General features: G+C 40.8%; 1 protein-coding gene across 1 annotated transcript in view; it reads right to left on the bottom strand.

Moving 5' to 3' along the window:
• Positions 1-23550, bottom strand: part of ADARB1 (adenosine deaminase RNA specific B1) — a 90440-nt gene that overhangs the window by 40462 nt on the left and 26428 nt on the right. Inside the window, exons 3-4 of the mRNA XM_063340446.1 lie at positions 10625-10699; positions 2547-3478 (exon numbers count right to left, since the gene is read on the bottom strand). Of these exons, the coding sequence (XP_063196516.1) occupies positions 2547-3478; positions 10625-10652 (960 nt within the window). The 5' untranslated portion in view covers positions 10653-10699. The remainder of the gene's footprint in view (positions 1-2546; positions 3479-10624; positions 10700-23550) is intronic.

A 23550-nucleotide genomic window follows, 5' to 3' on the forward strand; every position in this document is an offset into this window, starting at 1 on the left:
CCACCTCCAGAGCAGGGATCATCTCTTCTCGATTCTTTCCGCTATATCGCTTTTCCTCACCACTCACCACAATTTAACACAGCAGCTACTGACAGGCTTTGAACCTGCCACTCAGGCAGTCAATTCCAACATCTTCATCAGCACAACCGCACTGTACTTTTATTATTTCCACTGAGCACTTGGTATTTGGATTTTTCCTGCCATTGCATGTTTCTAGCTTCCGTTTTTTTCCAGTCCAATCAGCATTTTATTTGGTCTATGATTTATAACAAATCCTATCTCCATTTACATCATTCCTGTACTCTCCAACGTTTGTGACTTTACCCCCTTCAAGGTTATCTCCAAATTTAACATCTTTACACATCCTGAGTAAACACTCTGTAAAACATAAAACAACTCACAGAGTTAAAAAAAAAAAAGATGATGATAAAGCAGGACCTGAAAACATCACAAATGCTTAAATCCCTTATTAATCATTAATAGATACCAGACTAAAATCACTTCTATGTAACAGACCTGATAAAATTCCACGAACTTGTCAGCTAATTATAATTAAAAGCAGAGTAATACAACACGGCGAAGTGCAAAAGGACCACGATGTCCTGATGACAAGCTGATCAAAAGCCTCTGAATAAATAACCGACTTTGAATCAGGCCTACATGAGGCAGTAACAGCAACCTCCCCCCTCCCACCCAGTGTATTCGGCATTACTCCTAAAGCTCACCGGACCCTCCTCCACACCGCGTCAGCCTTTTTCAGTGCACACCTACAAGACAGGTGAAACGCAAGCTAGCCCGGGGCCATGCTTTGTTGTACACAATATGGGTATCAAGGTCAGTGCAGGAGCACTGCAAAAAATTAAAAATAGCGTTTGCGTGGGTTGCTTTTTTGTTGTTTTTTTTTTAACACCGTACCCTGGGCTTGAATGCCCTGATCATCCCAGCAGCTCTGCGATAGCTACCTGGGTGAAAACCTGACAAAGGCAAGGAGCTCAGAAAAATACAACGCTGCCCAGCAGTCCATCAAAGTCTTGTGAAGAAAAGAGACCGTGTAAGCTGTTATACACTGGGCTGCTGGACGGAGAAACAACTTTATCCTCTTAGAATGACACCTCTTTCATGTCTCACCACATGCTCTCTCCCACTTCCCTATTCCAGTTCGAATTTTCACCATTTTGCTGATTCAAGAACTAATAGCACATAAATTACTGGCAGTGAAATTTTTTTGGTGTCGGGGGCCAAGTCTACTTTTAAAAGCACAGTAGAGAATGCAGTCTGCAATTACTGAATCTACTGAAGAAGTGATGACTACCTGAAATAGCATGAGCCTAGATTTGAAAATGAAGGAAACAGTCATCAATAATGCAATAATTGTGCGACATTAAAAAAGAAAGCATATAGGAATTTCTAAGAGATGCATATTGTCCATGCATTTTTGAGAAAAAATACTTAAAACAGTCACAACATCTACTTATACTCTTAAACCCCACATTAACCAATCAGACCAGTATCTTATAATTTTAATGAAATCTAAACCAATATTTTTGAGATAGAAAAGGTCAAAGCCTTGAAATTCTCATAATAAACAAATAGAAAGTTGCAAAAACATCACAAGTCAGTATTTAAATATAGATAGGCATGTAATATCATTAAAAAGACCCAAGAGACATAGTAGAAAGAGGCTAGTTGAACAATCATTACCGTAGTTTGACTGGTGCGAAATACAAGCAAGCAAATAAGGGAGAATTTTTCTTCACTAAAAAACTTTAAAATTACTCCATTCTAGATACTTTAAATTTCTGGTCTATGTCTGGTATGTTTGATACTTTCCCTAGTTCATTAATTATTTGATTCAAACTATTCCTCATCCAGATTTACTTGCCTAAGTAACTTACATATACTTCTTAACTAATTTGATCAGAGCACAATGCTTTAGATGACAGCGATTTGGACAGACAGGTCTTGGATAGGTGCACTGCGAATGTGTTCTTTATTTAGACCCTGGAAATTCATGGCAACTGCCTCAGCCTCATTTAATCTGTCCTTGACTTACATTATTCAGCTCTGTTATTGCCAATAATTTCAGTTTGCAAAAGAGAACGATTTTCTTCTCTGCTAAAAACTGTTGTATCAAGTAATAATATTATTTAAAGCAGTAATTCTGACTTGAACTCCATCTAAGTCTTGCTGCCTAAGATGAGCAAGATGCAGTTCAACCTTTCCTCAGCACAAACCATAATCCAAGCTGGCACTGCACTGGGCTTGGTGCTCTCTTACATGACATGATCAAGGCTGAAAGCATCAGCAACAAAGCCTCCCTCTGTCCAACAGAATACAAAGAGTTCGTGCAATTGTCAGAAACCGTAAGTGGATAAATCACCTAATACATATATACATACACACATATGTATATATTTACATGCATACACACATCTACAAAAGCAGAAGAAACAGCAGAAATGCTGTCTGAGCTAACTTAATACGCATGACTTGGATACTCTTGGTCATTACCCAAAGACATCAACAAAACCCAAAGGGCTTCTCACCTGTGGCAAGTGTAACTGGAGCCCCTCACTGGGAATGGGCTGTCGAGATGGGGTCTGGTCCAACTGCATGTTAAACAAGGATGCCAGGGCTGACTGAGCAGCCCGAGCTTTTGCCAGCTTTTTATTCCTTCCTGAGCCTTCAAAAGTCTGACCGTCCACTGCCACGGCCATGACAAAGTTTTTGGCGTGGCTCTCCCCGCTCTCCGAGAGAAACTCGTACTTCAGCCCTGGCCGTAGCTCATTGAGGATCATGACGGGGTTCTTCCCGCTGGCGGAGGGATAGGGCGATGGTGCAGGGAGAGGTGACTGGGAAAGGCTGCTAGCTACAGCAGATGATGGCAAACTGTAGTCCCCGCTAGAGCTAAAGGACCCGTCCCCATTGGACCCCAGGTAAAAAGAAGCATCGGAAGGGACCGGCGTTTCAAAACCATTGAAAAGGGTGTCAGGGAAGTCCGCTTGGTCAGAGGTGAAGTCCGTGTTGACTGACAGAGTCCTCCCCATTGCCAGGTGGGCTTCCGAGGCATTGGGAAACTGGACGAAAGATCGTAGAGCCTTCTCAGCGGCATGAAGCTTGGCTTTCTTTTTTGTCGGGCCAGACCCCTCAAATACCTGCCCATTGACTTCGACTGCCATCACGAACATGGGGGCATGGACCGGCCCCGTCTGGGACAGGAGTTTGTACTGTAATCCAGGTTTAATCTCATTAAGTTGCATCAGGGCATTCTTTGGCAGAACAGGGCCGGGTGTTTTCTTCCTCTTCTTTGGGCGAAATTTGGAGTGGCCATTGTTGCCCTCCTCCAAAGGACGCTTTCTGCTGCTGCTGCCACCACCATTGGAGAGCTGTGTCCCCTCCCCGGCACCTTGCCCACCGCTGTCCTTGGGGGGAACGTTGTCCACATTGCGGTTTTCTTTAACATCGGTGCTGCTCGAACCTGTGGTGCCCAGAAAGAGTAACTTACAATGCCTTCGTTGCAGGATCTTGTAAATGCAAAATTTATAGATTCCTTTATCTCTCTTTGTAACTGGTTAAGTGATGTGTGCTCACAGCTTAAAAGTTTTGCAATAGGATCAGAGATAATAATAATGCAATACAACCTCTCAATAATTGAAGAAGTAACATATCCAAGAATGATTTTCAAACTAGGCATTTGATACAATCATATAGCAATAAAACACTACAGGTTTGGGGGTTTTTTTGTTGGTTTTTTTTTCATTGAAATCATGCTGGAACAAAACTTTTACTCCTAAGTTATGTTAGGCCTGAAAAATGCTTTAAACCAGAAATATAAGTTATAGTAGCATACACTTATAAAACAAAGAACTACCACACTACCATTAGTAAAATAAAAATGGATGCTTAAGACCAGTACTAGAAGATGGATATTTAACGCTATTTTATTCTTATTTATGTTACATTATTTTTCTCACTATTTTTAATAAATAAATAAAACCCAAGCCCTGAAAAATTAGGCAGTTCTTTGGTAGCCACCTTGACTGATGAGTGTTTGAATGCTTTTGTTTCTCTTTAGCTATTCAGTATTGTCCAAATGCAAGTATTTTTTGCGCTTTTTCTAGACTTTCATTTCACCCCAAATCACTCAGGAACTACAGCTGCCCACTGTGCCACCATGACCACAAGACTACTTTATATATTTCCATACAGCCTTCTATTAAGAAACCTTGTATTTCTCATTTACAAGCTATTTTGTAATTGCTTGCAAAGTAAGAAAACTGCTGTCACAGAGTTACAAACCCAAAAATCATGATAAAGATCCTCTCTTAAGTCTGAAAAAAACAAGTGTGACAAAAGCTGCACAATCACAATGATGACATTGTAATGGGGAAAAAAAAAGCATTGTAATATTAATTTAATTATTTATTTCCTAAAGTAGAAAGTTGGGGTAATGATATGTCAGACGTATATTTAAATAACTGTATTTGCTATAACTGTAAAGACCTCGGTTTTGTCCTGATAAAGAAAATAAGAAAATTAATTATTTGTGCTTTATATTGGCATTTGTGAATGAAAAGGTAAATTTAGTAGGTCAAGTATTTCTAACACTTCTGTTCCAAAACTTCAAAATACCTATATTACATCTACACAGATACTAGGTGATAAATATTAATTGGAATGAGAGCAAACAAAGATGGAAGCTCTCTTTCACAGTGACAAATTTCAACCACATTTTAAGTCTCCCCTAAGAATCCCCTACCATGCACACATCACTTCGCCACTTTACAAAGCTGATGGAATGGTTACTAAATTTTCATTTATAACATCCTCCAGCAAAAGCTCGATAGGTTACTCCTTTCGGTGCTCAAAGAGAAAAAAAGAAGAAAAAAAAAAGATCAAAAGAAAGAACCAAAGTAGGAACACATTTTATTAAATCACAGTAGCACATCAAAGAATTGTACAGTACCGAATCCTAAATTCCATCCAATTAAATTGAGTCAAGAACGAATCACTTCTGAAGCATTTCATTGCTAGAAATCTGCTAAATTTAATGAAGTATCTCTTACAACATTCAGCCACAAATTATATTGCCTGCAGAATGTGTGCTATAGGGCCACAACTCTCAATGAACAGTGTTCATGTATATATATTCTTTTTATATATATATATATACACACACACACACAGAATGAAGGAATCTAAGAACAATAGAGTTAATTTTTAAAACTTTCCTTACAGTAAGTTTCTTACCTGAAAGGGTAATCGCCAAAAATTACATCTCATCTAAAACACCATTTCTGGAACATTGCTCTTACTAGTTGTACCACGAATTTGTTATCAATCAATATGACTTTCAGGCTAAACAGAAATCATTTAGTTGACGCTAATTAACGGCCTCTGGCTTTACCCTTCTTTTTATGTGAAGACTACTACCAGTGCCTGTGGAAACCACAGAAGGAAAACACAAGTTGAATAGACTCCAGCTGAATACAAAAAAAGAACATAAGTGTGTTCTTTTACATATACTTACGTACATGTAAGTATGGCAGCTGGAGAAACTCCTTAATCCATCCCATTACACATGCAAGGGAAATGATGCCCTGACCGAGAGGTGCTACTTGTAGGAAGCAGGAAAGAAATTGCATGCTTACCTTGTCTCGATAAGAAGGAATGGAAGAAAACTATTCCTTGCCTGAGAGCTACTAGGCTTATTAGCTTTGGAGACCCTGCAGGGTGTAAGGAGAGAAAGCAAGCAGGGAGCTACCGCCTGAGTCAAACTTGGAGATCATGAAAGTAGGCAAGCTTCTACATTGTGGAGGTGATCCAAATCTAAGCCTTGCATGTGATGGAAAGAAAAAGACTTTCCATGCAAAACCAGTTTCAACCCACAGAGTTACTGGCCTGCAAGAAAGAGCAACTGCTTCTCAGGCTGAGGGTGAAGATGTGCTTTTGATCCTTTTCTTTAGCCTGTCCTGCCCAACAGTGGTGAGGTCCCCTAATTATCTTAGAGCTGGAGAAGAGCTGATAGGTTAGTCAAAAAGTAAGATTAGTTATCACCACCTGTTAAAGTCAGAGAAGCCATCCCATTTAACTTTGTCATATTCAGACATGGAGTAACTCCTCCAGCCCAGCCTCTCCCCGCTGTTCAGAAACAGCTGTCCCTTTTCCAGGTATCTCGCCTCGTTAGAGAAGTTAAGAATGGCCTTACTACCTCTTCCTCACCTTGCCCAGCTCCCCACCTATGACAGGACCACCAGCAGACCCCTAGAGGGGGTATAAAGCCAGAGCAAGGACACAGCAGCACTTCCCCAAAGCAACCTCTCAGCCTGGAGGGAGCTGTAGCTCTGGGCTGTCCCAGGGAATCTGGCAGGGAGCCACCAATGTTTTTTTCCACCCCCCAGGAATTTTTCTAACTGCTTTTCAAGACCCCATAAGCCCTTGGTATCCACGATGTCCCAATCAATACATTTCACAGTTTCATTACACATTGCATGAAAACATCTCCCATTGCTTGCTTTGAACCCCCGTCTGCTGGTCACACTTAAGGCACCTATTGTTTTTTATTTGCTTTTTTTTTTTCCAATTTGATGATTCCAATATTAAACACCCTGTGCTATGATTTTACAGATATCTCTAGTATTTCAACCTCATCATCCCTCCTCTACACCACAGAGCTCTAACTGTCCCTTGTCCTGAGGTCATCCCCTTCTTCTCACAGCAGCGGACCTACAGCTGGATGCATTGTGTACTCGTGTTTCTTGCTCTACTCTGCAGTCTTTTTCATTCTGGTAATATGTTGTTTTAGAGACTCTAAGACTTTGGGGAGCTTCTCATTCCAAAGAGAATGAGGGATGGCATCTTCACACACAAACACCCCCCACAAAAGCTCTGGCTGATTCAGGATCCCATCATAGCTCAAGCTGGGAGCATCAGTACTCAAACGGAGAAAAACTTTGTTGATCTTACACTGAGGTCATGGCAGGCGTCAACCACCACTCCATGCATGTTCGAAAACACAGCTTAGACAATTTCAAAGTCTATTGGTCTGGTTTGGAAACCAGTATTAAGCCTTGTGCTGCCAGCATCACAGCTACAATAAGGCAGGAAAATGAGCACTGAGAGTGTTAAAACGCTATTAGAAAGTACAACGCATAGGAGAAAGCTGGCAGGAGAAAAAATTTACCATCTGAATTATAAAAAAATAAATCTCTACATTCAGTAATGAATGGATGCTCTTCATTGTCCTTTATTCAGTTTACTAAACTTCTATATGTTAATGTCATATGTCTTGCCTCAGAAAGGTTACAGTGTCTTGGTCGATCTCCTAACATACCCCAAAATCAAGACATTTAAAACCAGCTTAATCCTAAATTTTAAATACACTTTCAGGTCTATGCATTTTCCAGTCTTTGAATAAGCTTTCAAGGGAAGAATGCTTTAGAGAGCCCTGTGAGGTCCATCACAGCTGCTGTGCATTCAACACTTTAAAGTAGCATTAATACAGATACAAACACTTGATAATGGGATCCTGTTTTCTTAAACATTAATACTACCCGTGATTTAAGAATAAGACATTTTTCAGAAGACTTCTTTATTTTCTAGTCACTAAAAATAGCTGGCAGCTTTCACTAGAAATCCCAGTCCTGCTCAATGTACTCATCAATGACATGGATGAAGGGACAGAGTGCACCCTCAGCAAGTTTGCTGGTGACACAAAGCTGGGAGGGGTGGCTGACACACCAGAAGGCTGTGCCACCATACAGAGAGACCTGGACAGGCTGGAGAGTTGGGTGGAGAGAAACCTTATGAAATTCAACCAGGGCAAGTGTAGTGTGCTGCACCTGGGGAGGATGGGGGACAGCAAAGGGCTACCAAGATGATTAGGGGACTGGAACACCTCTCTTATGATGAAAGGCTGAAGGATCTGGGTCTTTTTCATCTGGAAAAAAGACAACTGAGCGGGGATCTTATCAACACTTATAAATACTTAAAGGGTGGGTGTCAGGAGGATGGGGCCAGGCTCTTTTCAGTGGTGCCCAGTGACAGTGGTGCCCACCTAAACATGAGGAGGAACTTCTTTACTCTGAGGGTGGCAGAGCACTGGCACAGGCTGCCCAGAGAGGTGGTGGAGTCTCCGTCTCTGGAGACATTCCAAACCCCCCTGGACGCGTTCCTGTGCCACCTGCTCTGGGTGACCCTGCTCCGGCAGGGGGTTGGACTGGATGATCTCCAGAGGTCCCTTCCAACCCCTATCATTCTGTGATTTCACTGACATCTGTAGAAGCTGCCCTGGTAAAAATCATAGCTGGCAGTATCACATGTCAACAACTTCAGCGGAAGAAGTCCTGCCCTTGAAATCTTTTTTGAGAGGCTTACAAACCCAAGAGCACTCAAAGAAGGAAAGAAGCATAGGAAATTCTCGTGCTAGTAAAGAAAGAAATCTTCTGTCTGAGTGAGTTTATTTTTGGTTTTATTCCCTGTAATTAAAAAGTGTCTGCAACTAAGATGCTTTATCAGTTGGGGAACTTCCATTACCTGCTTGCTGACAGACAACACTCTCCCTTCTCTGTCTGATCTGGAGCACACTTAATTACAGTTAGATGACTCTTAGCTGAACTGAAAGATGTTTCTAGCTACCTCTTATACTGCTGCTCTCATTTACTGTCTTACATTTCAGCCAAACCAATACAATTTTAATTCTGGCTTCTGCAGAGCAATTCTAGTTATACAACTGCAATCTACAAATATTGCATATGCCCTCCTTCCTTTCCTGTAAGGTAATTCTCAAAAAAGGAGTTACATAAGATAATTAAAAAATTAATAGGCAACTTCTGATATTGCACTTGCAATCTTAAGAGATATAAAAATACAGAAAGATAAAGAAGTTTCAAAAAAATCTTTGCATGAACAAAGAGGAAGAACTTAAGAATTTGAACTTTAATTTCTCTCCCCCCAATGCGATGATTTAATGTTTTAAATTCATGATGTTTGCGTGGGCATACAGACGCAGGAAGGTCTTCTTGCACCTTCTATTAACTGGGCTCATCCAAGTAGACATGTTATCTGCAGCTTCCTTTCATAAACATGATAGAGATGACATCTGAAGACATACTTCCGGGAGACAACTACGGTTATACAAATGCATGCCCCAAATCTGTAACAGTCCCAAGGAGCCAGTCTTCTGACAAGACAAAAAGTCCAGTGAATGGTTTCCCATATTGATACACTAACACACACACAAAAAAATCCCAAAAGTGGAGAAAAATTGAATGTTTTGCTTAAGGACACCTACAGAATGCCCCTGTAGAAAGATGATATTTTCTCCAGCTCAGGAAGGCACCTTTTATTCGTGCTCAGATATACTCCTTATTGAGATAAGGAGATGTTTTACCCAAAAAATCATCTTATGTGAATTATCCAATTACAGACTTTTTGAAGTCTTCCTCAGGGATATCACCCTCAGAAATAGCTAAAGCACCCATGTGAAGTAACTTCTTTTATACCAAGGAAAAGAAAGTGTTAGCAAGCATATTCCAGTTGATTTCACTGTTTCTGTCAAAGAAAAAAAAGATACATTCTAGTCCAGTTAATATTTGGTAATAGTCCAGTTAATATTTTGGGGGTTGTTTTTTTGAGTTTTGTTTGTTTGTTTGCTTGTTAGGTTGTTTTGGGTTTGTTGGGTTTTTTTTTGTTTAACCCAATGATCTATCTTCTTTATCTCCCAATAAAAATGTTCTGTAACTCTTTCAGACTGAACTACAACTCTTCTGCTCTAAAGCCTGCTACACCGATGGGCTCTGTCAGAGATGCACCGTTTAGCCATTATCACTCAGGGGAAAAATAAGCACATTTGTTATTATAGCATATACAATTATTTACAGTCAGGCATAGCACATCAGCATAGTAGCAACATTTCTCTCACTCACAAAAAAAAAAGACAGTTGAAAGACCAATAACAGTAAAAATATTTTTATAATGTTTTAATGAGAACACTTTTCTCCACAGGTTATCAGATCTTAATTACACCATAGAGTTAGAAACCTCGCAGCAATTCGCCAGTGTGTGCATCAAGATGATTACTGTTTTGGATTATTTTTGTGTTTAAATGCACTTTAGTAATTCAGTAGCTCAGGGTTGGAACAATCAGCATCTAATGAGAATAATCAGCCATGCAAGACCTGCAAGAGATCTTCTAGCTCCTCCTTTCACTTTTCCTTCTTCCACTTCTGCTTTCTCTCATTTATTTTATACACTTAACTCCATCTCCTTTGTCTCACCCCTCCCTTCTGACTGGTCTCTAACCCTCAGCACTGGCACTACCAATATTGTCCCTCTCTTCTTCATTGCTGGTTCAAAACAGGAAAATATTTTGTTTAATTAGTCAGTTGTTGGAAAAAAATATGAGACACAAAGTATAACTAGACTAGCATGTAACTATGTGTATTTAAAACACTTAATGCAAAAGTTCCGATTCACTCTTCTATACCTTATTTTAAAACCTACAAAGAAATAATTTTAATTTACGCTTCCGAAGTTTCTTCACAGTCGTCCCTGATCTCATGAGAAAAAGTCACCTTCAGAAATAATTACATAGTTTATTATTGTGTAAATAAGTACATCTTACTCATGTTTTCTTCATCGTCTACATCCATTGTGAAATATTTTTGCTGGTTTCTTGGCTGGCAAAGACTGCTTCTGTCTGGAAAACAGAGAGTAGGATATTTAAGCTTTAAGGTACCAACATACAAGACAAAGCATTAAATCTCCTTTAAAAGCAGCAGCCTGGACATCGGTTTTGCTTTGGGTTGTCCACAGTTGGACATTTTTCACATAGTATTTCCCCCAAAGTGCCTATTTCTGTACCTGAGGTGCACTATGAAGAATTGCAAATTCGACAAAGTTTGCAAGAATTTGGGGTTTTGTATGATGAACTACAATATTTTTCATCTGAAGGAGCATGTAAACTACTTTATCTCACTGCCTTTTTTTGTTTTGTTTTTTAAACTCAAAAATAACATCAAGTCTACTCTGCAGGTTACCACACAGACAACTTAAGCAGTCAAAACACAGAAGATGCAGTTTTTTACCCAGCACTAACCTGATGAATTTCTGTTTGGTTTAGTTAAAACTTGACTAAAATGCCTTGTAAAACTGAGATGATCATCAACAACTGAAAGATGTAGCCCTGTATCAGGCGAAGAACAGAGTGGCTAATGTAAGCCCCTCTTCCTACATGTGGATTTTCTTATTAACTGAAACATCCAGACGCTATTACGTAGGTTATCTGGCTGAGGGGAAATAGATTTTATTAACCACAGGGACTTTCATTACATCAAGAGAGACCGATCTAAAGGTGAATATCAGCATCTGACACGCAAAATATGTAACCTACCCAGCATTTGGTTTAAAAGAAGGCAACGATTACTCAAATCAAAACCACGAATTTAAGGGTGATGGGTTTTGTGGTTTAGTTTTGGTTTTTGTAATTATTCCAGTTTGGTTTTTCCTGACTAATGAAATACAACATAATATCTGTTGCTTTCTGGGTAATTGCTCCAATCTTATAATGTCACGAGTGCTCCAACAGAGAGCACTGAACCCCAAAACCACACAGGGACTTATACTTTTAACAAGATATCCATTATTACAGTGAGAAAAAAGTAACGGAGCATTAATAACAGGCTTCACATTCTTACACTGGAGTGGATCAAACCATGGAAATTTGTGTTGTACTCGCCAATCTGTTGAACTTTATACATCTGCCTCTTAGCTTTTCTGAAGCATTACAACTAAGCGTTGTGCTTTCTACGTTCTGTATTGCAATTTTATTTTTTTAATATAATTAATTTTCTGCTGATTCCTCACCACAATTAGATGTTTGGAAAATACCTGAAGAGAATAAAGTCCAGTACAAATACAAAATCATCCTGTGATAATCTAAACCAACACAATCACTTGATAAGGTTGACAATAAAATCAACAACCAACAACAAAGATAGCCACAGGCCTGGTTCGTAACAACGAATTCGTTCCATCCCTCTTCCCACTGCTTGTGGGAAAATCTAGCTGTAATGCCACTCTACATTAAAACAGAAGGTAGAACTTTGCATTGATGTTCTTCTTAATGCACAGATTGCGTACTATACTAATCCGAGTGCATAATATGTAATAACCAAGTTTTGCAATAAGAAACTAGCCATTCTGCCCCTATTTATTATTGTAGTAGACACTTCATGCAAAGCGTGGTGAAAAACCAGAGTCCAGGTCTAAACACCAAACATAATGAACTACATCATTGTTTCATTTTGTTCTTTTTAAAGTCAATTGGGTTTTATCTTTGCTAACGTATGAAAAAAAGAACAAACCCACAAAAAATTCCATCCAAGAATGAAAGATCTGTAGGGATATGATATAAAGAAACAAATGATGCAGCTAACTGCTCGACAGCGGTGTAACCCACAGGGAGTTATACCGCTCCTCCTCCATGCGGTCCTCCTCCAGCACCACAGCTACAAAAGCAGCACTAACCGCCCCGTAGTCCAAACGGCTGGCTGAGCCACGGAGCTATTCATCAACACACTGAGACTTCATTGCTGATCTGCCAGGTGATGACTTCGGGACAGGATAACTGCATGACTTGCACAGTGAAACCGTCACTTCAAAAACAGGTCTTTGTAAAATTGCAACCACTGGCACATAGGTGATTAAAATGTAAATGTGTATATCAGAAACATCAAGAAACTTGTAGTCCAGAAATACCAGATACTGAGAAATGAAGAATGATGTTAAAATATACATACAGAAGCGTAAGTTTGCAACTTTAACATCCATGCTAAATATTGTTATTCAGTAATTTAAAACAATTAAATCTGTTTATCCTCAACTAAACAGATCCTCAGCACACTATTTGTAGTCTTTACAGCTTACTTTTGACAGCAGGAGCTAAGCAGCCCTTACTGAAAATGTAAAAGGTATCTTTAGCAATCCTTACACTAATTAATGCTATGTCTCTAACAGTTGAATGACAAAGAAATAGATCACCATGTTTGTGACCGTTCCACACTTTCAAGAACACAGCCCACACGCCTGTACATACCCTGAGTTCCCTACCACCACCATAAAACATTTATGATCATCCCAGTTTGTGACCTGAACAAGTGTCTTTGCTGAGGCAAGATGATTCCTTTTCAGTCCCCAACCCCGTCTCAAGAAGACACCGATTTAAGTAACTAAGAAGATCGTGCACAAACTGGGAGAAGAGGCAGTGACAAAAGATGCAAGAACACAAAAACACACTTCTGAGCACAATGAAGCTGTTCGGATTCCTGACTAGACAGACAGCATAAACTCAAGCAGGTCATAAAAATCTGACAAGAGAGACAAGCAGTAAAACTCCCCACTAATTTTGTCACCAGCATTGTGGAATTTCAAGGTCACAAAGCTAAAACACTTGACTCACACATACTACTTCTCCTGAGACTCCCAGGAGCACCTAAAACAAATTACAGAATTTCCCCAACTTTTTTTCTTTTTTTTAAATCCAAAGAATATGCGCAAAATCACTCTGTAAACTCATCTTAAATGCATCATAGCTTTAGGTAAACTGTGAGTTTCAGAGTGGCAGTCTCTCTCCTAAACCCCTGTCATCATTAACCTTGTGTACTACAACCTCTCTGCTGGTCCATAACAAATCCTGTTTTCCAGGTAATGTGTGCATACTCAAAGAGCTTCTTAGACCATTGCTTCCAGCCTGGGTACACACACATGCGCTTATCCTCTTCTTCCTCCACCCCTTTCACTTTGCAGAAAACTTGTGCAGCGCTTCATGCCCAGCCCAGCTCCATCGTCACTCTCATACAGCTGTGAGACCAATTTGAACTTCATGCCACACAGATGTCAGCTGTGACTGTCCCACCAAGCTTTAGCGTGAGCACAATCACACCAGAAATAACCTCCCTGTAAGCGCCCAGAAAGCTGTAACATCACCTTCCCAAATCCTACCCAAAGCTCTCACTCGATTGCAATGAGCAATGGTCCTAGAAACTGCTACCCAGGAGCAGGTCTGTGAGCCCATGTCACATTGCTGACCTTGCAACACCAATTAACCTACCATTTATGTTTCCTCCCACACCACTAAAGCTGAGAGGCTTCACCCCCTAAGATACTCGTGCCTCATCTGACACAGGACAAACCAGCTCCAACCTCAACGCAAATCCCTTTAGCGTCAGTGGACCACTGACATACTTTAGGTGGGCTATTCCTCATCTGAGCTAAAATACTCATGATGACCTGAGGGGGATGCAGAGCTTCCCATCATGTTTTATCCCAGCTCAGGCTATAGCAGCCACAATCGCTGCAGGCTGGCTAGCAAAGTCCCCGTCTTGTGACAGCATCTGTCGCAGTGCAATAACGGGGGAAAAACCAAACCAGTAGCTGAAGTTGCCATAAAGTTGACGGCATGTTTTACGAACTTGAGTAAAACAAAGAAATCACCTCAATCACTCTTCATTTAGATAGAGTTTAGGAGGCATAAAAGCCTTTCAAACATACAAGTGGGAGCTGGTCAGAGTTCCCTTTCTTTCTGGCTTCAACAGCCTCTGGATTTCATCCATACTCCAAAATATGCCCCACTGTGCTGAACAGGGCAGCAGAGCTGCCTCTACTGCTTCATACAGAGACAATTACCAGTCGTTTCACTACAGATGATCGTGCTGCTATGCTAGTGTGTTATGCTAAACAAGAATGTGCAAATGTGTGTGTTGTTTAATGTTGGTAAGTATGTGTTTTATTGCTTTTCTTGCAGCACCGCCTTTCCCTAGACCCATGATCAATGGGGGCTGGGGCAGAGACGCTTGCATCAATGCCAAGCACGGAAGTGCCAGCAATAACTTACGAATAACAGAAATACTTACTGACGAAGAAGGGATGAGTGAAAGAACCGGGAAGGGAAAACAGTTATTTTCCAGCAAAAGTCAAAAGAAATGCCTAGAGCTTGGAGACAACTACTTTCACATAGGACGTGCATGACCAAGGGTGCAGCAGGAGGAAAGGAGGACAGGATGCCCAGGCACCTTACTTTGCTTTTTGTTGGAGTGCTACACAAATGAAGAGCCACAGACACCAAGCTGTTGACATTTCCCCAGTCCCAGCTGGGAAGCAACTTTGGAAAGAAAACACCGCTTCAGAAAAATCTGAGATGTTGTCCTAGAGCGTACTTTCAACACGAGCACAACACATTCAAGAGACCTCTGCCACCCGTCAGACTCCCTGCAACACAACAGCTCAAGGCAGGCCACCCTCAGGCAGGCAGGATCTCACCCCTGTCTGATCCAGGTCCCTGTAAGACCTGGAAATGCCTGACTCATCAGTTTTCAAGACCAAAATGTGCCACGCTTCTGCTGCAGCAGCACCAGCTTGGGCATCTCTCTCACACTTGGTCACTGTCCTCACTAAAGCAGATGGACAGAGAGAGGGAAGAGGGTCATGCAAATCACATAAGGCTCTTGCCATTAAAGAGATTAGAAATTCAAGCAGAACTTTTGCTAAACGAGTTACTTTATTTGCTCTATAAAAGTTGCCTAAATTTGCTTTCCTATTACCATAGGGAAAGCCTGATTCTAATCCTAATAACTCTGTACTATCAAAAAGGCTGTAACTCTTGGCATACTAATATTACCATCAACCAGGTTATCTGTTATGTATATTATAGACAGTATTATGCACAGTTACGTATAGCAGTTAAGAGGAAGCATTTCTCTACAGCAACAGAAGCAGCAACACTTGTTCTGTGTAGAAAGACAGCTCACGTACCACAGTCAACACATATTTAAAAATCCAGTTATGCCGGAAAAGTATAAAAATTGCGTCTATGAAAGAAGACATTTTTTTGTGGGCTATAAAAACCAAACAATGTTAATGCATTATCATGAAAGCACCGGTACTTCAATTTATCATGATGCATATTTCATGACAACCAGGCATGGACCAATGAGGTATTTTGGAATCAGAACCAGACTCCAACATCTCCAAAGTGTTACTGGCATGTTGGATGCTGTGCTGAATTCGGCAAAGGGATACTCGCTTGTTTTCAAATTGCCCCTGCCAGTACTGTATATTGTACATGTGTATACAGTACGCCATGTAAACTACATGTGCCTACTAACCACATTTAGGGTTTTAAAACATACAACTGAAGCAACTGTGAAGACTTAATACACTTTCCCTTGAACTGATCAGCAAAGACAACAAAAACAAAGGGATAGATAATTTTTTTTAACTATTAATTGAAACCATTGCATATTTATTGTTTAAAAAGCAAGCATTTGAAATATGTTTGAAAGAAGCTGAGGTGCTTCAAGAAGTTCCGAAAAATGTTACGTTTTCCAAGCTTGTGAGTATCAGTTCAGGACAAATTTTCCTTGAAAATAAATTAGTTAATTATTAGAGAAAGGACCTGGAAGGTTGTTGAAAAATTAATTTTCCTTTTGAGTAAAGGTTCTTTTCAGAATTATTTATTTCAATGTGTATGAAACAGTAAAATAAAATACTCCCAGGACAATAAAACACTTTCAAGGCTTTAGGCAGTCAGGCTATTCCTAAAGACCACACATAGCTTCAATATCAACTTTAAGAAGTCCATACCCCCACCACATACACCTAATTGAATAGAGATCTAAAGCTTGAGCAGGTGACTGGGAATTTCTTATCTGTGACCAGAATCAAGTGCAATTATTACTGTGTCAGGCCAGAGAGATTTTGGGGGAGTGAGAGCTGATGCAATTATCAGGTCCAAGCCTGAATTAGAAAAAAAATAGGAGGAAGTTAGCTCTCCTTTTGATTTATCACCCTCAGAACTGTGATGCCCAGCACTGTTCATTCCTCACAGCCCAGACAGACTGTCACCACTGCCTAGCCCGCTTTTCAAAACCCATATTTGCTGCTGCCCAAACTTGGAGAGAGGGTAGGAAAACAAGCCAAGCATGCGCCTTGGTCTGTGCTGTTTCTCAGATGTTACTTAAAGCTTAAGTATTTATTAAAATAAGCCTTTATATGCCTGTGGATTCTAAACACAAGTCTTGGTGCTTTGCTAGGTAGGCTCAGATCTGGCTTAATTTTTCCATTAGTTTTAGCCTTGGTGACTATTTTGGAAGCATGGTATTAAAGAGACTTTTTTCCCCTTCCAGGAAAAAAAAACCAATAAATAACCGATGTTTTTACTGAAGTACTACAGCTGCTAATGACATATTTTTCTGTACTGCCACGTTTGCATTCTATAGCATCAGCACAACTCCAGGGTAACAAGAGGAAATTAGCTGACTGTAATCAACACAACTTGTAAATAATTGTCACCTTATTTAGCACATCAGTCACTCCTGCAGCACCACGGTGCACTCAAGGACAAAAGACTTTTGTACAATTCACTTTTGAATTATTACAGAAGTGATCAGTGAGCTACCTGAGCCAAGCCAGAAGTGAGAAACGCTGTATAGCTGCCTCATGCTGACATACCAGGGATAAGCCCTCCTGAGGAGCCGGATTATAGGTCTGGGCTCAGCACCACACGCCCACAGCTGAACATCCTGTTCCTCCAGCCCAAAGGAGAGGAAAAGCAAGCTCTGTCTGCTAAATGCATAAGTAAACAGGAACGCCAGTTGTGTCTCTGCCCTGTGCTTTCTCATGCTTTTGATTCCCCAAATATCATGCTACAGGCACCAAAACTCCCTCTGCATGGTGTGAAAAGGGTTCAGGACAGCATATTGGGTTGGATTGTGCCACCTACATGACCCTATCACTACATTTCAACTCAACAACGCATAGTCCTACTGCATGCAAAGCTGTGCGCGCACCATCTTCCCAGGCAGGGAAGAGCCAGAAAAAGAACTACTAACATATAGATAATATTTTAGTATACTAACAGATACAGATTCTTGGATCATGTACTCCAGAAGCATCCCTCACTTGGCAAACAACTGCGACTGATCTAGACAGACCCTACTTGGCCCTACACTAAAACTGTCTTACCAAGGCTAAGATTTTACTTTGATGTCTAAAGCAAGAAGTGCACTTGAAGTCTCTTTTAGAGCACCAGAGGTGGGAGGTTATGCTGGGAAGCTGTGTATTTTTCATTACAACTCCCCAAGCACATCGTTACAGCAAGAACAGAGCGTGCATCTTATAGAGGTAACACATCACTGATTTCCATTACTTCTAACTTCTAACAACCACCCCCTTAAAGTCAAAAATACTTTGAAGAGAATGAATTAGATGTACTTATTATTGAAGTCCAAATAACACCTACTTTTCCTAGCAAATAACATTCGAGCAGTATGTATAACATGTAGTAGACAGTATTTAGCTGTGGCAGAGGGAATGAACTTCTCAGCACTTCTTGTACACTTATTAATTAGGAGACTAATCTTCCAAACTTGGTCCCACTGTAGTGTATGGATTTTTACTTTTTTATTTTTCCCCTGGCTTCTGGAGGTACAGGATTAGGAAACTAAAAAAAAGATAGAAGCCCTTCCATACAAAATAGGGCCCATGTATGCTTTCAGAAATCGGGGGTAGATTTTTTCAGAAAAAGGACTCTGAACTCAGGCTGCTCACTACAGAAAAGAGCTTTCTCTCTTGCCAAAGCATGCTTGATTACTTCTGAAATCATTAATAATTCAGTTATCATTTCATTTTGAAGAATGAACAGCGTTTTTGACTTCTTTGACCTCCAAACTTTTATTCAAGCAGCTTTCATAATGTAGCAAAACTGCAATAATAAACTCATTCACTACCTGTAAATAATCCATTTAGCAACAGATGTCCAGAACCTTTCAGGTTCTACAGGCACAAAGTCTCCACATCATTGCTTCAGCATCAAGGTTTGGTAACTGTCGGTGTAATCCGAGCAAGGCAAGGACAGCTTCTAAAAGGACTCCACTGAAGGCATATATTCGTGTCAGACAGCAGGTGTGAGTAAACTCTCAAATTTTGTTCCTAAAACCTGCTCTGGGGTAAGTGACACAACTGAAGCAATACTCTGAGACCACTGGAAAACCTTTAATTCTGGAAAAAAAAGGTAAGAATAAAGGAGAAAGCCTAATGTCTGCTCAGAGGTTTACAGAGCTTTCAAAAATAACAATAAAGAATAATTGACATAAATATTAGTTAACTGATTTGGGTCAGTACATATACAGCATTTTATATGTGCAATAGGGCTGTGGAGAAAGCCTGCTCCTTGGCTACATGAACTGTTTTTTCTCGGGTATACTGCTAAAATAAACTCAGGTCTCAGCTGTACTGTGCTGGTGTAGTAGTGGAGGGGATTTTTGCTTTTAACATGGAGCAACAAACCAAAGTCCAGCTGTTAGCTAAATACATTCTCTGAAGGCAAGTGATTCTGCGCAGCAGCACACCCTGCAATATTTAGACTACAAGTACTGCTAAAAGCTTTCCTTTCCTAAATACATTACATGCCAGCCATGTCAAACAGGAAAATGACATCCAAATGTCTAATTTAAGTGGAGTCACAGAAAAGTACAGTATATTTACACTTTTAACTCTCTCCTTGTTTTGAGTCTCTATTTCCCATACAGTATTTGAAAGATAGAACACCAGAAGTACTTCAAAATGTACTAGCCAACACAACACTATTTGCTTTTATTTCCCCACAAGACCACTTGAAAGATTTTTAACTAAATCTTAGCTATAGTGTAGTGTACACACTACATGAGTACAAAGAGAGATATAATTTGCATTTCTTTTGTTTGAATATGCTGTGTATACTGCACACAAAACAAGTTGTGAAGGATCATTTTAACAGCTAGTTTATCCTCATCTTGGGGAAAAAAACTAGATATACCTTGAAAGGACAATTTCGCAGCTACCCAATGTTTTATGTTAACAGAGAATGGCATATACGCAAAAAAAATAACCTGATAGATGAAACAAAACTATTATTAGAAGGAAGTAGAAGTCAGAAAGCTACAAGCTTTAGAGAAGTTTCATACTTGTTAAGAAGTACTCTTCCAAGTTTCGAAAGCTAAGTGAAATAAAATGGTGGGAGATGTTGAAGGATTTTATTCAAAATATTTCTTTTACTCTATAAATCCAAGCAGAAAACACTGAAGCTGCACTTAGCAACAAAGGTTCAAACCTCACCTGAAAAATTCTACATTTAAGTCCCCCCCCAGTACTTTATTTCAGCTGTACAGCACTTAAAACACTACCTTTCTGCTCTGATCATTTCTTCTGCCTCCGTTTACAGCGCCGCCAGACCACGCTGAAGCTGGTCCCCATGCCAAGAGCTGTGGCTAGAAGAGACGCCATGCGCACACCTACAGTCCACCACGGCCAGCCCGGCTCGCCAGCCTGCTGCAACCCTAGTCCCCTCCAAAGACGCAGCAATGTATTCCTGAAAAGGGGGTCACCCCTGTGTTTCCTTGCGCTGCCTTCGCCCAGCGGAGGCCAGTTCCTTGAACCGCAGGAGGCACCAATGCACAGTCTGGTGAGCAAAGAGGAACAAACACTGCAGCTCATCCGTACCTGCCACAAGAGGCACTTGTGACAATAAACCCTTCAGTAGGTGAGAGAGGCAAGGGAGTTTTCTTAAAAAGACGATATCAAAGTCATCCTCACTACTGAGTGTGGAAAGGCAAATTTGTTTTTGTTTTGTTATTAAAAAAAGGAGGGCAACTCTTTGGTGTGGCTTCAGCCTTACGCATATCTCAGAAACAATGACAGACATAGCAAGGAAATGTCTATACATCCTAATGCATAAATCCAAGATGCCTTCAGCATCCTTTGTAATAGTTTCTCATGTTCTTATTTATGTGTTTCATACATTGCCTAGAAATGCACAAAATATATTTGTGACCAGCGGGAATACACAAATATGCAAAACTCAAAGAGCAATGTTTTAGTTGTATATTTCCCATATGAGGGTTTGAATGCCGGGTCTTACCAGGAGACTTCACAGTGTCAATATTAACTGTAGCATTTTCCACCTTTTTTATAAACAAAAAAGCAACATGTGACATTATGGGATAACGTGATATTATTCTGTTTCCCCACTTTGAGCAACCAACTGAACACATTTGTCCTGTGGATCCTGTGGATCAGCAGCACAGACTGGGGGTTGCTGCTGTCCTTTAATCCTGCCTGCAAATTAGAACTTTCAGGGCAAAAAATATCATCCGTCAGGGAACGTTTGCAGGTGCAAGCTCCCCAGGTTTCTTCAGTGTGTTACCAGCGTGAGGAGACTTCTCTGACAAGTCGCCTCCACCTGCTCTCAGTATATTAGGCCTTGGCTCTTTGGAAGACAGCACACGATTGGATCTGGCATTTTAAATCAGCAGCACTTCACTAACTAAAAGCAACACACTCAAGCTCTCCACTGGGACTGGGTTGACCTGCAAACAAGGAGCACTACCTCTCCACCTCCTGCTCCCTCTGCTGGCACTTGTTCTCCAGATCCTAGGTCTGTGATGGTTTTCCATCTCCAGTCTGTGAGGGAAAACTTCTGAGACTGAGTTAACTTGTTGACTGAAATGATTTCTGCAGGACACCTAAGTGCTAAGGGCTGCAAATTCCCTGCTTACTTCAGAGGAGTTGAAGTTCTACTTCAGCATCTATGTTAATGGACACTGCTTCACTGAAGATAAAGAAATATCAACAGGACCATTCATGCTCAGTTTACACAATTTAAAAAGAAGAACTTGCCATGATGGAACAAGCTACCAATGCCATAGTCACGCTACCACGTGTTCGCTACCATCAAGGAGCCCAGGAGGAAATGAGCCCCATCACCATCTAAGACTAAGTCCCCAAACCAGTCTTCCCTGGGGCGACAAGATACGATATTCCTTTGCAGCATACAGAATGTCAGGCATTTTCTTATGCTTCTAGCATCTCTCCTTTCTTTACTAAACACTGCCCACTTGGGCTCACAGACCAGAGGCATGCTCTGGATTAACATAGCAACGTTTCTCCCTTCATGGAAACAAGAAATAGCCTCATTTAAAAGTGACGATAGTCTAGCATTAGGGCCTGCAATGCTACATCCTGATGGGTCTACACAGTCATGGCAAGATTAAGGCAGATGGAGGGCTACGAAGATGATTAGGGGACTGGAACATCTCTCTTACGAAGAAAGGCTGAAGGATTTGGGTCTTTGTAGTCTGGAAAAAAGACGACTGAGGGGGGATCTTATCAACGCTTATAAATACTTAAAGGGTGGGTGTCAGGAGGATGGGGCCAGGCTCTTTTCAGTGGTGCCCAGTGACAGGACAACAGGTAATGGGCACAAACTTGAGCATAGGAAGTTCCATCTCAACATGAGGAGAAACTTCTTTACTCTGAGGGTGGCAGAGTACTGGAACAGGCTGCCCAGAGAGGTGGTGGTGTCTCCATCTCTGGAGATATTCAAAACCCACCTGGACACGTTCCTGTGCAACCTGCTCTGGGTGACCCTGCTCTGGCAGGGGGTTGGACTAGATGATCTCCAGAGGTCCCTTCCAACCCCTGCCATTCTGTGACCAAGGAAACCCCAGTGAAGCCCACAGTTCGTGTCAGCACAGGCACTAGCTGTGTGTGGGCAGACCACTTTCCCGTCTGACCAGACCTAATTTAAGACTGAAGTTAGCGGTTCTGTGCCTCACTAATTAACAGTTTCAGGCCAAGTCTGACATTTAATCCACATTAAGCTGTGTGTGATGGGGAAGGACAAGGAGGGTGAGGTACCTGAATCTACACGTCCTTGAAGGAAAAGCACCATTGATACACAGAAAGAGAAAGGAAAAAAAACACTCCTTAGGGGAATGAAAATCCATTTTGTTCCTTTGAGCAAATAGCATACTTTGTAAAAAGCAAAATAGCAGCCTGTGAAAGCACTGAGCTCTTTACCGTAATTCTTCCAGCTGTTGAAACTTTCACCACCTTGTTCTCACCACAGGGGAGAAAGATGTACATAACAACATGTATTTCTCCTTCTCTTTCAGAGAAGAGTTGCTGCATTAGGTATTGAAAGTCCAAAAGTGATTTTGCCTTCAACAATTAACTTATTTGCCCTAACCTGCCAGAGATTTAGTTCACAGGACTTGGTGTAAAGACTGAAAAAAAGACTCCTCCAGCTCATCCCTGTAGCTCTCCTCTCCAAAGCAGCTCCTACTCTACTGACCACTGCTGCCCAAAGCAAAGTGCCTCTCGGGTATGAGAATCGGGAAGACCTGAGATAATTTTAGTTTGAAGAATGACAGCTTTCAATAGAGAAATAAAGTCTCTAAAAGCTGACTGCTGACAAAGGAATATAAACAATGCACTTGGGAGAGAAACTTAGTGACCCACTGCATTCGTTTGCAGTTGGCACATTAACAACAGTTTTAGGAAATAAAAAATATGCAATATGTAATATGCATGAGATTCGATATTCAATATCCAAAAATATGTTGCAAAGTCTGCATGATTAGAACAAAGCAGGTTAAAAGCTGAATGTAAGGAGGCAGAGGTGACACACCAGAACCAAAACGCAGCATTCAGTTTTAATGTATACCTTGGAAGCAG

Source organism: Chroicocephalus ridibundus, chromosome 7 (assembly GCF_963924245.1).
Source record: "Chroicocephalus ridibundus chromosome 7, bChrRid1.1, whole genome shotgun sequence".
Taxonomy (NCBI): domain Eukaryota; kingdom Metazoa; phylum Chordata; class Aves; order Charadriiformes; family Laridae; genus Chroicocephalus; species Chroicocephalus ridibundus.